The sequence below is a fragment of the Peromyscus californicus genome, unplaced genomic scaffold, assembly GCF_007827085.1.
Source record: "Peromyscus californicus insignis strain IS unplaced genomic scaffold, ASM782708v3 Scaffold_20__1_contigs__length_68692818, whole genome shotgun sequence".
NCBI lineage: Eukaryota > Metazoa > Chordata > Mammalia > Rodentia > Cricetidae > Peromyscus > Peromyscus californicus.
Genome location: NW_026294503.1, coordinates 38,422,299 through 38,439,946, shown reverse-complemented (window position 1 = coordinate 38,439,946; position 17,648 = coordinate 38,422,299). Strand labels below are relative to the sequence as shown.

Below are 17,648 nucleotides of genomic sequence, written 5' to 3'. Positions count from 1 at the left end.
AGCTGACGTGTCCCCTCCGTATCTGTGCACAGGCATGTCTTCTAATAGTATTGAGTGCAGAGAAGCTGAATCCCAGTGTGGTCAGAGAGCCAGGGCAGCCCGGGAGAGTTGGGCCGGCCAGGGCTTCCCTTCCTGTTGGGATCTGCCAGTCCCTTTGATCTAGTCAGGACCTTCCCCGCTCCTGTAGCCGCTCATACCTGAAAAGAACTGCTTCCGCTTAATACAGCTGCGGTCTGCTTTTTAAAAGAATCACGCAGTTGAGGTGGTTTAATATTCGAAGGGTTAGCCGTGTTTTCTGAGGGCAGGCAAGCTCCAGGTTGTGCATCGTTCCACAGCACGACCTCACCAATGTTTAAGAAGCCCCAACCCGAAGCCTCTACTCAAGCTTGCTCTGAAATCATGAAGACAAAGGTCCTGTTTGCTAAAGCCAGATAGCCGGCTGATGATATAGGCCATCTCTCTTTATGGAATAATCTTAGGGCTGAAGTTAAAAGTAGGGGGGGTGGTCACTGATTTACTAAAAAGCTGAGACATACGCTCTGTGAGGATGTTGATGAAACTGGAGCTATCTGAGAAGGTGGCTCCGACTGTAACAGTGTCTTGAGTAGGTAGCAGGAGTCTTGCTTCGGACTTTTTAAAAAACCATGCGGCAGCACAGCTTTGAGGCCAGGACCCCTGCAGCTCACATGACTGGCAATGGCCGCTGCTGGCTTCCAACCTTAGAGCCCTAACACCGCCTCTCTCAGCATTTGTTAGTGGTAGAAACTTGCGTCCTGCTCGGCCCTGTGCTGGGGGAGGGGGAGTGTGTGTGGGGGACGGTAATAACGAGGCGTTCCCCTGCAATTTTATCTTTTAGACATTACAAGAAGCGGTGCCAAGGACGCATGCGGAAGCACGTGGGGGACTTGTGCCTCCAGGCTGGGATGCTGCAGGACGCCCTGGTACACTACCACATGTCCGTGGAGCTCCTGCGCTCAGTGAATGACTTCCTGTGGCTAGGGGGTAAGGCAGTCTGACCAGAGGAGTCGATAAGTGGATGTGGCCACCGGTATTTGAATATGACTAAAGAAAGGTGGAGGGGGGGGAAGCTGGCAGTGCCTGCTGATTGCTTTGTGGGGCCGTTTCCCGTGACCTATCTACTGCTCATTCTGCATCTGCCTCGCCCTGCATCCTCTGAAGGAGGCGTGCACTTTCTTCGGCCTGTATTCTTGGCCTCTGTTTTGGTTGCCAATGCCTATGGCCTCACCTCTTCACTCCAGTGCACAGTCTTCCTGCTCACATTAGGGATTATGAAGATGTAGCCCCCAAGGAGAGCATGGGGTGTGCAGTGTGCATACAGGGATACCTTAAGAAAGAGATTGGTTGCCGAGAGGGCGGCGGTGGTACACATCTTTAGTCCCAGCACTCGGGAGGCAGAGCCAGGTGGATCTCTGTGAGTTGGAGGCCAGCCTGGTCTACAGAGTGAATTCCAGGAAAGCCAGGGCTACGCAGAGAAACCCTGTCTTGAAAAATAGAGAGATAGATAGATAGATAGGTAGATAGAGATAGAGAGAGAGAGAGAGAGAGAGAGAGAGAGAGAGAGAGAGAGAGAGAGAGGGAGAGAGAGAGAGATTGGTTCACTTGTGTCTACTGCTGTCCCAGATGGTGTAGAGACATGTAGGATATAGGGAAGGCCTTTTGGTCCTACCTTGGAGGTATTACTTTTAAATTAATTCCTTCCTTCCTTCCTTCCTTCCTTCCTTTTCTCCCTCCCTCCGTCCTTCCCTCCCTCCGTCCTTCCCTCCCTCCGTCCTTCCCTCCCTCCCTCCCTCCCTCCCTCCCTCCCTCCCTCCCTCCTTTCCCTATCTCCTTCCTTCCTGTGCCTAGGGTGGGGCCTTGCACTCGCCAGCCAAGCACTCGCTCACTACTGTGCACACCTCCAGCCCTCCTGTTAAATATTTCCAACCCGACGTATTTCTTGCTCCTAGCCCTATAATCTGGCACAGCACCTGTGTAAAACTGCTGGTCCCTCAGGGCTGACGAGATGGCTCAGTGGGTAAAGGTACCTGCTGCCAAGCCTGCTGACCTGAGTTCAATCCCCGGCACCTACCTAGCGGAAGGAGAGAACTAAATCTCTTAAGTTGTCCTCTGACTTGGACAAGCCCGGTGGCATAAGCCCTCGCCCCTACTCCGCCCCTACTCCGTTAAATAAACGAATGTAACCAACCATACCAAAAAAGAACCCTCAGAATGAAGGTCCCGTGTATAAATGAGAAAATGAAGTTTTCCCTGAGTGCACAGGCCGGCAGTCACACCCTACGCCTGGTTAGCCTCTCCTGTTGACCTCCCTGACATGCGTGCAAAAGTCTCTGTGAGCTGCAAAACTAGTGATTTTTTTTCCCCTTTTTTTCTCCGAGACGGGTTATCTCTAGCCTGTAACTCACTACATAGACCAGGCCGGCTTTGAACTTACAGAGACCCCCTCCTCCCCCTTACCTCTTCCTCTGCCTCCCCAGTGCCGGGATAAAGGCATTTGTTTTTGGGAAATGGGCATTTTCAACTGAGAGTGACAGTTTAAGTCATCCTTAGCCCCTCCAGGGTGACTTTCCTAACCCTTCTTTTACTTCTCTTCCCCACCCAGCTGCCCTGGAAGGACTGTGCTCAGCCTCCGTCATCTACCACTATCCCGGGGGAACTGGCGGCAAGACAGGAGCTCGGAGGCTCCAAGGCGGCTCGCTGCCCTCAGAAGCAGCCAACAGACACCGGCCAGGTGAGCCTGCCTCTCTCCAGCCTGCACCCACCACAGTCTCTGAGGAGAGGACTGCATGCTGTGCTGTCTCTTCCTTTCCATTAGGTCTTTCCATTAGGTCACGAATGCTTGTAGATCGGAGGAGTCTGTGCATTCTGAGGTCTCAGAAATGTTTTCTTCTTCTTCTTATCAGTCCTGCTGGTACAGGGAGGGTTCACGTATGATGATTGCCGATTTCTAAACTCCTGCTGAAATTCCCCGGGGAAAACAAACTTGGGTACCTGTGCAATGGGTAACACTGGTCCCTGGAGTCAGTTTTAACGGCTGATGCTGGGGCCAGGGCTATTTCTGGTTTCATTGAAATTTTTCTTGCGAGCTAAGCTTGGCTTCCTGATGTCTGGTTCCAGTGGAGAGTGGAAGACTTCTCTGGCTGAGGAGACCCACAGATGGGCTTTTAGACCCTTAGTGTGTTACTGGTCACATTGCAGCGGTTAGGCAGATGAAGAATGCCCTGACTCAAGGCCAAAGCCAAAGCTGCTAGGTGCTTTTTGGTCTATGAAATTTTTAGAAAACACCCACAAAAAGTAAGCCACATTTTCCCCTAAGTGGGGACAAAGTAGTGTCATTGCAAAACACAGCTCTCACTCAAAAGGGAAGGAGACAGTTTATTCTGAACCAGATATAAGTGATTCTGGTCTAGGAACCTAGATTTCAGCTTGTCCGGAGTGACATTTTCCACTGTAGACGTGGTTATAATCACAGAACCAAAGACCAGTCACAAACAAGTACACTCATCAACTACATTGATAGGGACGTCAGTGAGGTGGGTTATAGCAGAGCAGGGACATCTCTGCTCTGGGTCTCAGTTGCTAGCTGATGACATTCATAGCTTCTGGGTCAATGGAAGGTAGGGATCGGCTAAGTTAATGTATCACAAGGCTTTTGACCTGATAGTCACAGGAATGTTATCTCAGAGATGCTAAAGACAGCCCAGGATAATTTCAGCTCTTGGTCTGTCACAATCAAACTCTGTGGTCCTGGAAGTAGTCGTTCAGTCAGCCTGCAGCCTCTCAAACAGAGGCACGGCTTTCTCAGGAATCCTCAGTCCCCAGTCGTTAACACGTTGGAAGGGGAGTCATATCAATTCTCTCAGCACCCACGGTAGAGCATGCCGAAGCTGCTGAGTGACCTGGGTTCTGCAGGGGACCTGTTAGATGAAGGCGCATGGTTCTTGAGGCCCCCTTCAGGCTTGTCTGCCAGAAGCCCTGGCGGTACCTCCATTATCAGAGAGAAAAGGGAACAGGTTGAAAGGGGATGCCGAGAATGGGAGAAATGTGCCTTCTGGACTTTGATCTCCCCCCAGATGCGCAGCTGTGTGCTGGGTGTCGCCGCAGGCCCTGCTGTGAGACCACAGCCTTCAGAGTTTCACTCTTAGTCAGCTCCCAGGTGCTCATGTCTCCAACACAGCCAGCAAAAAGCAACTTCTGGTCTCTCTTTAGCGGCTTTTTTTTTTTAAAAGTTTTTCAGTATGCCGACTGCCCCCTGATGTGATTGCAGAGATTGGAAACTCTTAGGGTAACATTTCATCTTTTTTTTTTTTTTTCCCTTGCCGGGTGTGGGCAGAAGCAACTTAAACAACCAAAGAACTGCTCCATGTCTCAGGAGCAATGTCTTTATTTAGCCTCACTGTGTGTGAGAGTGTTGGAACTTTTCACTGTTGAAGACAGCCTATGCCTTCCAACACTCACTCAGGTGAGAGCCGGAAGGCCAGGAGGTCGGAGACACCGACCGCCGCACAGGCAGTGGCTTTCTGTGCATCCGCAGGCTGGATCTGGGGGACGGATGTCTTTTTTCAGATTCTGATCTCCATACTGGTTGGTGTGTAGTGGCAGCCTTGTCTTGCTGCAGAGAGGTGAGCATTTACCGCAGACAAGCTGAGCCATTACCATCCTCTCTTGTGGCTCCTGAGTCTTCAGCCACAGAAGAGCAGAAATCTAAATGCCCGTTTTGTTACATGTGACTGGGACCAAGTTGTGTAATCTCAAGGGACCGAGACAGGAGGATCACCATGAGTCTAAGGCCTGCTTGAACTACCTATTGAGTTTCAGGCCAACCTAGGCTACAGAGTAAGATCTTGTTTCAAAAGATATTGAAAGGCAGGGGGTATGGCTCAGTGGGTAAAGGCACTGGCCACCGAGCTTGAAGACCTGAGTTTGACCCATGCAACTTACATATTACGTGGTAGAAGGAGAGAACTGACTTTCGCAAGTTGTCTTCGGACCTTTCTCTCTCTCTCTCTCTCTCTCTCTCTCTCTCTCTGTTCTCTCTCTCTCTCTCTCTCTCTCTCTCTCTCTCTCTCTCTCTGTTCTCTCTCTCTCTCTCTCTCTGTTCTCTCTCTCTCTCTCTCTCTCTCTCTCTCTGTTCTCTCTCTCTCTCTCTCTCTCTCTCTCTCTCTCTGTTCTCTCTCTCTCTCTCTCTCTCTCTCTCTCTCTCTCTCAAAGGGGCTGGGGAGATGGCTTAGTGGGTAAGAACATGTGCTTTTCAAACATGAGAAACCCAGCACTGGGTGGCAGAGACAAGCTCTCTTACTGTCTTTTCTACTTGCTGTGATAATATACTCTGTCAAAAGCGGCTTAGGGGAGATGGCTGCTTCTCTTTTTTTTTTAAATATTTTTAATTTGTGAGTATGTGTGTACCCTAGGCACATGTTTGAGAGCATCTCTGGAGGTTTGAAGAGAGCATTGGATTCCTCAGAGCTGTAGTTTGTAAGGCACCAGATGTGGGTGCTGGGAATTGAACTCAAGTCCTCTGCAAGAGCATTAGCAGCTCTTAACCTCTTGAGCAACTCACAACCATTTCTCCAGGCCCCTCAGAAGTTTTGGGGGGAAAATGCAAAGCCTGGGAGAAGGTTTTCTAGCTGACTGTTACAAGGACCAGTTCCCTGCATCTCAGCTTCCCTACCAGATGCACAGGGCCCTTCCTGTTATACTGTCCTCTGTGAGCTGGTCTCTTTTGTCTGACATGTCAGACATTTTAGCTTAGTGGCTGAACAGCGTCATCTTTCACTGAAGCCGACTAATGCCTTTAGTAGCTGAACAGGTCTGTGAGCTCTGGATCATAATTTCTAAAAAAGCATCGTGCAAACCCTGGGAGGATTCTTGCAGGGTGTTCCATAGGTGTTGCTGTTGCACTTATTTATTATTATTATTATTATTATTATTATTATTATTATTATTAATCTTTCCCACTTGGACAGGCTCCTTGAACATGACTTCTTCACTTCATGCTTCAGACTGGTCCCTGGTATATATCTGGAAAACACTTTCTGGTTCCATATTATTTTTGTCATGTCAGCTCCGTCTGAAGGTTTCGGGCATGCTGTCAGAGCAGCAGCAAAACTGGACTTTCCCTCCAGCATTAGGAACCAGTTAGCCATGACGTCACAGCTCTGCAGCCCCTTAGAGATGAGAAGACAGCTGCCTGCCACACCCCAAGTTTCCTTCTCCACTCCTGTGACCCTCTAGGGTCAGGAAGATCTTGGCTTCTGGTTCAGCCGAGGTGGTTTTGTGAGGTGCTATGCTCAGTTATATGCATTAGGTGTGTTACTGAAATTGTAGGCCATAGCCTGTGTCCCTAGTCAGGTCTGGCCACCCATCCTCAATAAGCCAATTAAAAAGAGCCAAATTAAAAGTGGGAAGCAGGAAAAGAAGATTTATTCCATGTGGCCACATTGGGAAGAGGGTTGAGAGTTTTGCTATGTAGCCTAGGCCTTAAACCTGGTTCTGCTCCATTCCTCCCACCATTTCAGAGATTATAGGCATGCACCATAACATTGGGTATTATAACCATCATTTTATAACATTAGATAATTTCTAAGGAATTAGAGTAGGAAGAAATAGTGTTATGAGGCAAGACCCAATTAAGAAGTCGGAGAAGAGCCAGGGCCTGGTGCACAGGTTTATAATCTGTGGATTTATAATCTTAGTTAGTGGGGAGGCTGAGGCAGAGGATGTTAAGTTCAAATTTCAAGGCCTGCCTGGTAATTGAGCAAGACTCTGTCTCAAATCTAAAATTAAGAAGTTGGAGGCGGATCTTGTTTGAGAGGCCCACACCTGTGCTCTCAAGGGTGTCTTACCTTCTTCCTGAGTATCTCTCTTTCTCTTAACCTTTGTACTGAAAAAGGTCTTCTAGCTGGGCATGATGGCACATGCTTTTTATCCCAGTACCTGGGAGGCAGAGGCAGGTGGATTTCTGTGAGTTAGGCCAGATTGATCTATAGAGCAAGTTCCAGGCTAGCCAGGACTCCATAGAGACCCTGTCTCAAAAAAAAAAATCTCCTAATAAATTCCAATTCTGCTTCTTAAAAAGGGGAGTTGGGGATCTAACTCGGCGGTAGAGTACTTTTCCAGCCCACGTGAAACCTGGGCTCACCTAGCACCACACACACATGCCCAGTGAGTGTCCAGGGAGGCTGAGCAATAGCAGGGTTAGTGGTAAGGATGCTGCAGTGTTATCTGACCTAAAGCTGAAGAATCACTTCCTGTTTTGCTTGATGTTTTTGAGACAGTCTCATTGTGTAGCCCAGGCTGGCCTGGAACTTCAGATCCTCCCGCTTCAGCCTCCCTGGTGAACATACACATACAGACATGTACATTTGCATATGTAGCACACATACACACCTCCTACAACATTACTGAAAAAAAAAAAAACCATGAATAAGGGACCATAGAGATAACTTGGTTACCAAAGTGTTTGCCACTCAAGCATGAAGACTTGACCTTTCTTGTTGTGGTTTTTGTTTTTTGAGGTGGGGTTTCTCTATGTAGCCCTGGCTGTCCTGGAACTCTGTAGACCAGGTTAGCCTTGAACTCAGAGATCTGCCAGTCTCTGCCTCCCGAGTGCTAGGATAAAAAGGTGTGTGCCACCACTGCCACCCCATTGAGGACCTGACTTCTACCTCCAGAACCAATGTAAAAAGAACTGGATATGGTGGTGTGGACTGGAATCTCAATGCGGGGAAGGCAACGACAGGTGAATTCTTGGGTCAGCCAAGCCTTACTGGCAAGCCCCAGGCAGTTAACAGACCCTGTCTCAGAAAAGAAAACAAGACAAAATTTGGTGGATGTCTTTAGAGGCATGGCACACGGGGTTGACCTCTGGTCTCTCTCTCTCTCTGTGTGTTCTGGAATTACTGGCATGTGCCAACATGTCCAGTTGACCTGGTGCTGGGGATTGAACGCAGGGCTTGGGCATACTAGGCAAACATTCCACCCACTGAGCTACAAGTTCAGCATAAACCACCTCTAAACATTGCAAATCCTTAGCTTTGATGAGAGTCCTGTAATTCATAATTCATTTTTCCTCTTTGTGTGTGTGTGTGTGTGTGTGTGTGTGTGAGAGAGAGAGAGAGAGAGAGAGAGAGAGAGAGATTAATTGACAGATTGATCTGGGGGAGTATTATTATATTACTATACTTCCTTCTGAGACCTTTGATGTCTCAGTGTGGAGCGCTCATAGTAATTGCAAAAAAAAAAAAAAAAAAAAAAAAAAAAAAGGATTCCTTTTGTTACTGAGTTACTGGTGAAATGAGGGTTTTTGAAACTCATTTAAGGAGAGTGAGGAGCCTGAGTTTATTGAGCAGGAAGGGAAGAGGTAAGGGGGGCTCTTTCCTGTTTGTTCCAGACACAATTAACAGTAGATTTTCTGTTTTCCTCACGGACGCAAAAGAGCACTGTGCCCGCCATGCTGTTTGCTCCTTATAGTTGCTGTTATGGCAGATGCGAGCGTCCCAGGCTTCTCAGGGTATATGCAAACTGTAAAATGTGTTCTACCAGCTGTCTTTAAACGTGGTTTTGTTTTCCAAATAAAAGACCGTAATCTGTTCTTTCTTCCAGGGGCGCAAGAAGTTCTCATTGACCCAGGTACATGATCTCCCTGCCTAGTGTCCTTTGGTTATTATTATTTCGTTCAAGTGCTTGTTTTCATGGTGTTGTGAATGAATGGTTCCGGCTTCTGGATTGTGATCTTGGGAACATTCTGATTTAAGTAACTTTAAATCAGAACTGTGACAAACCTATGATTGTTTGGTCCTTGTTTGATGGGGCACCCCGCTGCTTCATGTGTCTGGTGAAGAGGAGCAATTTCCCCCTAGCATGGTGGAGTGAATGATTGGAGAATCGTGCCTTGAATTCTCTGAATGCACTGAGCATGCCTATGCTGTTGATTTGGAATCCTTTCATGGTAATAATGACTTTGCTCTGAGTCTACGGCCTACGCTCCTTTCCACAGTGATTGGAATTTCCTATTACTTCTTTTCATAGACTATTACTATTACTGTTGTTGGTGGTGAACAGGTCTTGCTATGTAGCCCAGGCTGGCCTTGAATTAGTGGCAATCCTCCTGCTTCAGCCTCCTAACGTGTGAGCCACCAAGCCTGAATGTATATGTGATCTTAAGAAATCTTGCTTTTTTTTTTTTTTTTTTTTTTTTTGTGACAGCGTTGGGTCTTTCTTTCTCTTCTTGGTTTCTGTAATTAATCCAGCAGAAACTTGTTTAGTTACAGTGCTTAAGTATTTTGTGATGAGTTCAAATTTTTTTTGAACTAGAAACAATGGCCGAGTAGGTAATAACAGTGCTAGCAGGTGCTTCCTTCAAAGAACACAAACCAGGCAGTCATGTTTCCTCAGGCTTCCCACTCAAGCTGGCTGCTTTCATCTCGCGTATCTAGATTGGAAGTGGAGTCACCTCAGGTCCGCACACTTGTGCCGTCTGATTCAAGGCCTGTCTCTAACGCTGCTGACTAAGTTTCTCAGTAGGGCTTGTGGAGAGCGTCGAGGCCCCAGATGCTAGCAATTTTTTGTTTGCTTTCCAAAGAGGAATCGGCACCAGGGCAGAGCTTCCTGTGACAGGAGCCAGTGACTTTCTGTACTTGGTGAAAGCTAGGTTTACAAGCCAGGCATGGTGGTATACACCTGTAATTAGCACTCAGGAGGCTGAGGCAGGAGCCAGCTGCGGCTGTGTATCAACTCCCTGTCTCAAAAACAAAAGCACACCTCTCAAAAACAAGCAAGCGAACAAACAAAAGCCCTGGGGACTGGAGAGATGGCTCATTGGTTACGAGTGCTTCCCGCTCTTGCAGAGAAACTGAATTTGGTTCGCTGCAACCATGTTGCATGGCTCACAGATGCCTGTAACTCCAGCTCCAGGGAATCTGAAACCCACTTCTGGACTCTGCTGGCATCTGCACGCACACATGCACGCACCCCCACAACAAACACACACGTATGCATGTAATTGAAACAAAACAAACAAACTCAAAAATGAAATTAGTGTTGAATGCTTTGATATTATCAAGCCGAGACTGGTTAATGGAGCCTGATAGGAAATACTGAATTTCATTGTACCAGGCATAATTGTGGGAGAAGTAGATGGGGACATATTAAAATGACTTCTGAAAGTCAAACTTTTGTTGAGGTAGGGAAGAATGAGTCTGTCATTTGTGAAAACATTGAGAATAAGGTTCTGAGACTGAGTTTGCAGAGCTTGGAGCAGATACAGCCTGGAATATGACTGTGGGGGATGAGCAAGTAACTCTTTACATTTCATTCAGGACCATGTCAGAGTCTGAGGTCGGGAAAGCCACCAACAGAGGATGCGGCTGCCAGTCAGCCCTGGAAGTGGAGGGCATCTCTGCATCCACCTTAAGTGAGGATAGCATGGGCTTGACTCACCAAGGGAGACAGGCAGGGAGCTGAGGCTCTTCCTACACTCAACCCTTACCTCACCAGGCCCCAGCCCACAGCCTGCACCTTCACGTCTCTGGTAGGAGCTGTTAGACCAGATAGAGCCTGGCCGTGTTTTACTTGGCCCTCTTCTGTAGTAGACCCTGGCAGCTCATGGGGTAGTGCTCTTGGTAGAGGGGGTCACTGCCAGCACCCCTGAGACCTTCTCAGAGGTGATACCTTTGTCCAGTCCCACCGAAAAAGCCTCTTTCACAGAGCCATCAGAAAGTCCGCCACTTGCACTTATGTTTGACCGTCACGTGGAAAGCGGTTTGGCTTCCCCGGAGGAAGCTAGGTGGGCATCTCTGCGTGCTTGCTTTGGCTCTGGGCGCTTGTTTCACTGCTAACTAAGAACAGAGGGCCTTCTCTGTCACGTGCAGCAGACAGACTTCTGGGCTTTTGCTCTATTCTTTAAATGCAGCGATTCCTTTCTCCAGCCCCTTTCTTGCTCTGAACATGGTGTGCACGTCCAACAAGCACCTCCTTCAAGCCAAAGTCTTTTGGCTAATTTCATTCCGCTCTCTTGCTTTTCCCACTTTGGTGCCGAGGTTAGCATCTTCTTCCAGTGACAAAAACTAGCAATTTGCACTCAGTTGAGAATGCCGTTTAATTTTTAAAAGCAGCTTCAAAAGCGAGTCTACAACCAAGCACAGCAGGCCATGGTAGAACTTTCATCTCCCCAGCAAGAAACTCCACACCCTCTGTGGTCCCAGCTGCCATTCCTGTCTGTTTCCCCATCCTCCCCTGGGCTCCTGCAGTGGCAATAGACTTTCTCACTCCAGGCTGGCCGACTGTGTCCATCTCACATTTCATAAACTTCAGTCTTTCGGAACCGGCTTCTTGAATGTCATGTTTCTAAGGTCCATCCTTGGAGCCCTGCTCAGGACTTCACATCACATCAGCATGTCACCCTGGCCTGTCAACATGCCACATTTTGTTTCTCCAGCCTGTCAGCTCACCGCACCCTTGCATGAATGGACTCTTTGACTCCCGGGAGTAGTGTTATAGGAATTTTTGTGTGTACCTGTTTTAAATTCTCTTACGTGTACAGATGCGTCAGCAAACCGTGGGACAGGTCCAGCAGCCATGCCTGCGAGCTTGTCCCTTTGTGTCTGCCACAGCGACTGTCCCCTTTCTGACTCCTGGTGGGTGTGCTGTGGTGCCGCGCTGCACTGCTGTTAGCACGCCGCGTGCCGGAGTTTCTCTTACAGTTAGTGAGCACCTTTGCAAAGCGTGTTTGCACTGTGTGTTTGCTCTGAGAAAGGACTGCTCTCATCTGCCTGTTAATTATTGAGTTGCCACAGTTCTTTTGATGTTCTAGGTACGAGCACATGTCAGAGATATGGCTAGCCAAATCCTGGATCGGCGCAGCGCTGTTTTGTCTTGCAGCGGCTGAGTGAGAACAAGGTTTTCCGAAACGGCCTCACTCCAGCCTTGACAGGGCTGTCTGTTGGTAGCTGCGGGGGATAGATCACATGGCAGTGCCTGTGATCGGCTGACATCTGCTTGGAGGATGGTAGAGGCTTCCCAAAGCCCACACTGAGGCTTTTTAACCTGTTTGAGAAGCGTCTTTAATACATACGATGGGCACAGAGCAGAGAAGATTCATTAGCTAGATTTGACAAGAGAAGACTCTTAATTTCTTGGCTCAATTAAGATATTCTTTCTGGGTTAAAGTATGTAGCACCCTATGGTGAACAAAGGCGTGTCTGTGGGGCCACCATTGGGGGATCCACCATTACACTTTTGTGTTTGTGTTTGCATTATTTCTTTCTGTCTGTTCTCAGATTTTCAAGTGTGGTATACCTTTAGAATTCTATTTAAAAGCCATCCCTGGGTCTCAGGCAGTTTGACCAAGTTTATCCTGGCTTACGTGTGGAACTCCAGTCTCTGAAGAAAAGATTCCATGTTGAGTTTATGTCAGCATGGGGATTTGCAGGCCTTTCCTCTCCGCACTGTTATAGGGTTGGCTGTCAAATGTGTTCTCACTTTGTTTCTTTGTTCCTGAGTCAGAGCCCTTGCAAAAGCTTTGCTTAGTATGTTAAACTTCCCATGGAGCATGATGTGCCTATGGCTTATGTTTTCGGTTTATGAGAGCTTATCTACATGCTTATTGAGATTTTTTTTCCACTAAGCATTATTTACCTCTTTATAATTATCTCAAGGGTTATATGTGTGTTCTTAAACATGACTTATTGTCAAAATCACATCCATTGTAGAGCTTTAAAGGATAACAAAAATTACTTGTAAGCAAAAATAGACACATTTAAAAATTACTTCCTACCCACTCACATTTTTCTTTGAGGCTGTATTTGTTTTGGGTCCCTTGAATTTCCATGTGAATTTTAGGGATAGTCAATTTGTGAAAAGAATCTGGCTGGGATTTTAATAGTGATTATTCTGAGTCTGTAGACTCACATGGGGTGCCTTACTTACAGTCAGCTAAAGAATATTACATCTAGCCGGGTGATGGTGGCGCACGCCTTTAATCCCAGCACTCGGGAGGTAGAGGCAGGTGGAGCTCTGAGTTCGAGGCAAGCCTGGTCTACAGAGTGAGTTCCAGGACAGCCAGGGCTACACAGAGAAACCCTGTCTCAAAAAAACAAAACAAAACAAAACAAACAAACAAAAAAGACGGTTACATCTTCTGGGCCTGGAGAGATGGTTTAGCAGTTAAGAGCACATACTGCTCTTGGGGAAGCCCTGAGTTTGGTTTCTATACCTATATCATCAGGTGATTTAGAATTGCCTGTAACTCCAGCTCCAGGAAATCCACTGCCCTCTGTTGGGCTCTATGGGCACTGCATTCAATGTACATATCCATTCACAGGCACATAACATATACATGTACATATATATCTGCATATACATAAGAAAAACAAAGAGGAATATTAAATTTTCTGATCTATGGACATGGAATATCTTTCTACTTATTTTTTCTTTGTTATTTTTTCCCCTGAAATGTTGGGGATTAAGGTTCTTATACATGTTAGGCAAGTGGTATTTTCTGGCTATCTCTTTAATTTTTTTCAACTCTGGTTGGAGTTTTCAGAGTATATATACATATATGTATGCTTGCAATTTTTTGGTTGAATTTAAAAAGATTTATTGTTGTTTAGGTGTATATGTGCATGTGGGTGTTTATGTGCACATGTGTGTGGGGGTTTACCAAGGCCAGAAGAAGGCATTGGATCCCCTGGAGCTGGCATGACAAGTAGTGTGAGCCACCTGATGTGGGTACCAGGAACCAAACTGGTTCTCTGGAAGAGCAACAAGTACTCTGGACTGCTGAACCATCTTCCCAGCCTGGTTCATTTATTCTTCCCTGTTTAAATATTTCGGTATTGGAGTGGATTTCATATCATTAGCAGCTGGTTCGTTGCAAGCATGTTTAGGTATTTGACCTTTCAGGTGTTTAACCCTCTACCCCACAGCCTGGCTGACTTCCTTCCTTAGTTCACTGGCTTTGTTACCGTCTCCTGTGTGCAAGATCATGGTCCCGGGAAACAGAAATAGTTTTTCCTTCTTGCTTTTGAATCTGGCAGTCCTGGCTGAGACCTTACCTTAGGGGGGACACACATCGAGTCTCCTGTCGTTAGTATGGTGTTAGCTGTAGGTTGGTTTTCAAGCCGTCCTTTATTGGCACGAGAATGTCCCATGTGTTCTAGCATGAGAAGAATTTTCCTGTCTTTCCCCTCCTTGTCTAGATGATGTCATGTCCTTTGCCCTTTACACACACACACACACACACACACACACACACACACACACACACACACACACACACTGTAATCATTGGGTTTGGGATATGAAGCTGATCTCTCCTCCCTTGCTCATACCTGTGACTGTTGTATCTTGCTGGGTTCAGCGGGCTCTTGTTGGGAAGTTATTGTCTGAGCTCATGAGGGCTACGAACTGGCCTGCCCGGTTCTCCTCTGCTTTGCTGCCATGATCTGGCTTGGTGTTGGACAGTGTTGGCCTCACTGAGCAAGTCACTGGTCATGTCCCTTCCTTTGGTATTTTCAGGTAGAATTTGTGGAGAATAGGTGTTAATTTAGCCATAAAATGCTTGTTAGACTTCACCACTGAGGCCATCCGCATCCTGCTTTTCTTTCTTGGAAGGTTTTTGGTTATCAGCTCAATGTCTGGTTTGGGTCCTGAGGACTGGGTCTCCCTGGCACTGGCTTACAATCATGTTGGTGTGGGCTGTCAAAACAGATGACAGGAAAGATCAGGTCTGCTGTGTGTGGGTATCTTTAGTTTGTTTTCATTTATCAAGTGAAATGAAATAAAGCTTAGCCCACTAAAACTGCAGAGCTAGGTTCCGGTTCCTTATAGATAATATGATTTTTGGTTGCTTCTTCTGAGATGTACCCACCAGCCTTGTACTAAATGAAGCCATCCACTCAGGGAGCAGGGCCACTTGTATCTTCCTTCCTTACAAAGGGGAAGAGTGCCTGGCGACTTTTCCTATCTTTTTCCTGGGCTAGAGAAGAGCTGTGGCCCTGTGTGAACAATGAAAGCCCCTTTCTCCCCTTCCCGATGCCTCTTTATTCCAGGGGGAATAAGATTCAGGAATTGGATGATAATTTGTTAGTGCCAATAAGACACTTCAAGACTCCTCATCGTGTATTAAATAGCAGTTCGCGCAGGACATGTGACTAAAAAATGATAGGCACACAGAACTGAAGACAGAGCACTGTGGTCAGGGCCAGGCCCCCAAGCACAGCTGTAGAAGCAGTGGCTCCATCATCTTGAGAACCGGGAGAGCCCTGGCTCCTCCGGGCCCTGCCCTACTTGCAGGAGCACCCAGCTTAGTGTTCCTCTCCTGCAGCAGAAGAGAGCATGCGGAGCGGTCTTTAGTGCAGGTGCTGCAGGTGCTGCAGGTGCTGCAGGTGCTGCAGGTACTGGCTTCCTCTATTTCGACAGCAGGCATATGATGGCTGTCTTCTTGAACTCTGCTCCAAGGGATGCCTGCGACTGTGAGTGCCCAGGTCTTGTGACCCTGGCCCTTGTGGATTTGAATCCAGTTCTTACAAAGGACAGATTTGAGATACTTTCTTCCTCCCACCTCCTCGTGGCTCTCTGCTCAAGTTCTCCCCCTCTTTATTGCAAGAGGATTTTACACGAGCTGCTTTTTTTCCCTCTCCCCATTTTGCAGGTTCCTAGCTTAGCTTTTCATCTCTCCATCGCAAGCCCATCTTTCCACATACCTACCTACTCATCCTTTTTCTGTCTTGTTCCAAAAAAAAATGCATGAGGGACTTCACAGAATTAGAGAGTGAAAGCATGCAGTTGAGAAACCTAGCCCTGGATTAGAGAGCCTGGGTACCACACGCATCATACGCACTTTCGTGGTACCTGTGGCGGTGTTCGAAGTGCATCCTGGCCCTCTGCAGTTAGAAACACTGGACCCTGAGCCCAGAGTAGGGAGAGTGCGATTTTGGGAGATGTTCTTGTCTGTCAGATAAACACGTGACTTAGGAGCTCAGTCACCAAGACTTAAGCAGGTAGTTTTTGAGTGTTCTGTGACATCAAAGACAGTTATGTCTTTCCTTTTCCCAGCTGGAGTTCCCTCTGTAGTTACTTCTGTTCTGAAGACGGGAGTTCTCCACAGCCCTCTCCCTGTGTGAGTTTGGTGGCAAGGGTTGGTCAGAAATAGAAAGTGACAGCCACGGAGAGGCGACTAGCACTTTGAAGTGATGTTCTTGGCTGCTCTCCAGCCCAGGAAGTGGCTCATACATTTCCCCTCCTTTGAGGCCTCCGTGTGGTCCTCGGGTCATTGTCCCTAGACCACTTTTATGTAATGGAGCTCATGTTCTTTAATGGAAAATCTTCACAGAGAAGGTAGCCCATCCGAGTTAGCCACACTGCAGATGATGCTGCCGGGGTGAGACTGTTACAGCCCGCGGATAATCTGAAGACTCTGAGCGGGGTTTAGACTTCAGCGGCCACGCACTTAGGTCTTGTCTCCCGCACATTCCTCTTTAAAGTAATGAAGGGAACAAGAAGGAAAAAAGCAAAAGACCGTTTTCTCTCTCTCTGTCCGCAGGTGCCCTCACCACCAACGGCATAAATCCCGACACCAGTACTGAGATCGGACGGGCCAAGAACTGCCTCAGCCCCGAGGACATAATCGACAAGTACAAAGAGGCCATTTCCTATTACAGCAAGGTGACTGGATGGCTTCGTACAGTTTTTGCATCATTGTGTCTTTCCGGCCAGAAAGTTCCCTGTGGACATTATGTCATGTGGCAGTATCTTAAAAAAAAAAAAAAGATTCAATATAGATCATGCTTCAGTGTTTTGAGGGCACTCACGTGTGCGCGGGCATGTGCCATGACGCAGGTGTGGAGGTCAGAGGCCAACATGGAGGGGGCGGGTCTTTCCCTCTACCATGTGGGGCTTGGTGATGAAACTCAGATCATCAGACTTGACAAGCAAGTGCCTTTACCCTCTGAGATGTCTCGCCAACCTGTTTTTCTCTTACTTGCTTTTGTAAATATTGTATTATTCTCTCTCTCTCTTTTTTCCCCCCTGGAGCTGAGGAACGATCCCAGGGCCTTGCGCTTGCTAAATCCCCAACCCCGTATTATTCTCTAGTGCATAGTGCTACATGCCTAAAATGTTTGGTTTTTTTTTGTGATTATAAACAGTATATATTTAATATAAGTTTTGGAAAAAGGCTATCCTAGCCCATTCAGGGATAATCATTATTGATATTTCTACATCAGCTTTCTGGACTTCTGAAAATCAGTGTGTCCTCGTTAGGGTTTCTGTTGCTGTGATGAAACACTATTACCAAAAGCAACTTGGGGGAAAAAAGGATTTATTTTGTCTACACATCCAAATCACTGTTCATCACTGATTCATCAGGACAGGAACTCGAACAGGGCAAGAACCTGGAGGCAGGAGCTGATACAGAGGCCATAGAGGAGTGCTGCTTACTAGCTTGCTCCTCATGGCTTGCTCAGCCTGCTTTCTTATAACACCTAGGACCAATTGTAGTGGATGGCACCACCTACAATTGGACTGGGCCCTCCCCCGTCAATCATTAATTAAGAAAATGTGCTATATGCTTGCCTGCAGCCCCAGTCTGCACTGAGCCCTCCCCAGCCTGTACTGAGCCCTCCCCAGCC

General features: G+C 47.3%; 1 protein-coding gene across 4 annotated transcripts in view; it reads left to right on the top strand.

Annotated features, from left to right (window-relative positions):
- Trappc9 (trafficking protein particle complex subunit 9) overlaps positions 1-17,648 on the top strand; it is a 479,962-nt gene that overhangs the window by 9,409 nt on the left and 452,905 nt on the right. For 2 of the 4 annotated variants that reach the window (XM_052747953.1, XM_052747952.1), the window contains 4 exons: positions 857-1,002; positions 2,621-2,749; positions 8,623-8,649; positions 16,562-16,683. In XM_052747953.1, the coding sequence (XP_052603913.1) occupies positions 857-1,002; positions 2,621-2,749; positions 8,623-8,649; positions 16,562-16,683 (424 nt within the window). The remainder of the gene's footprint in view (positions 1-856; positions 1,003-2,620; positions 2,750-8,622; positions 8,650-16,561; positions 16,684-17,648) is intronic. The other 2 variants (XM_052747955.1, XM_052747954.1) reach the window with 1 other exon arrangement.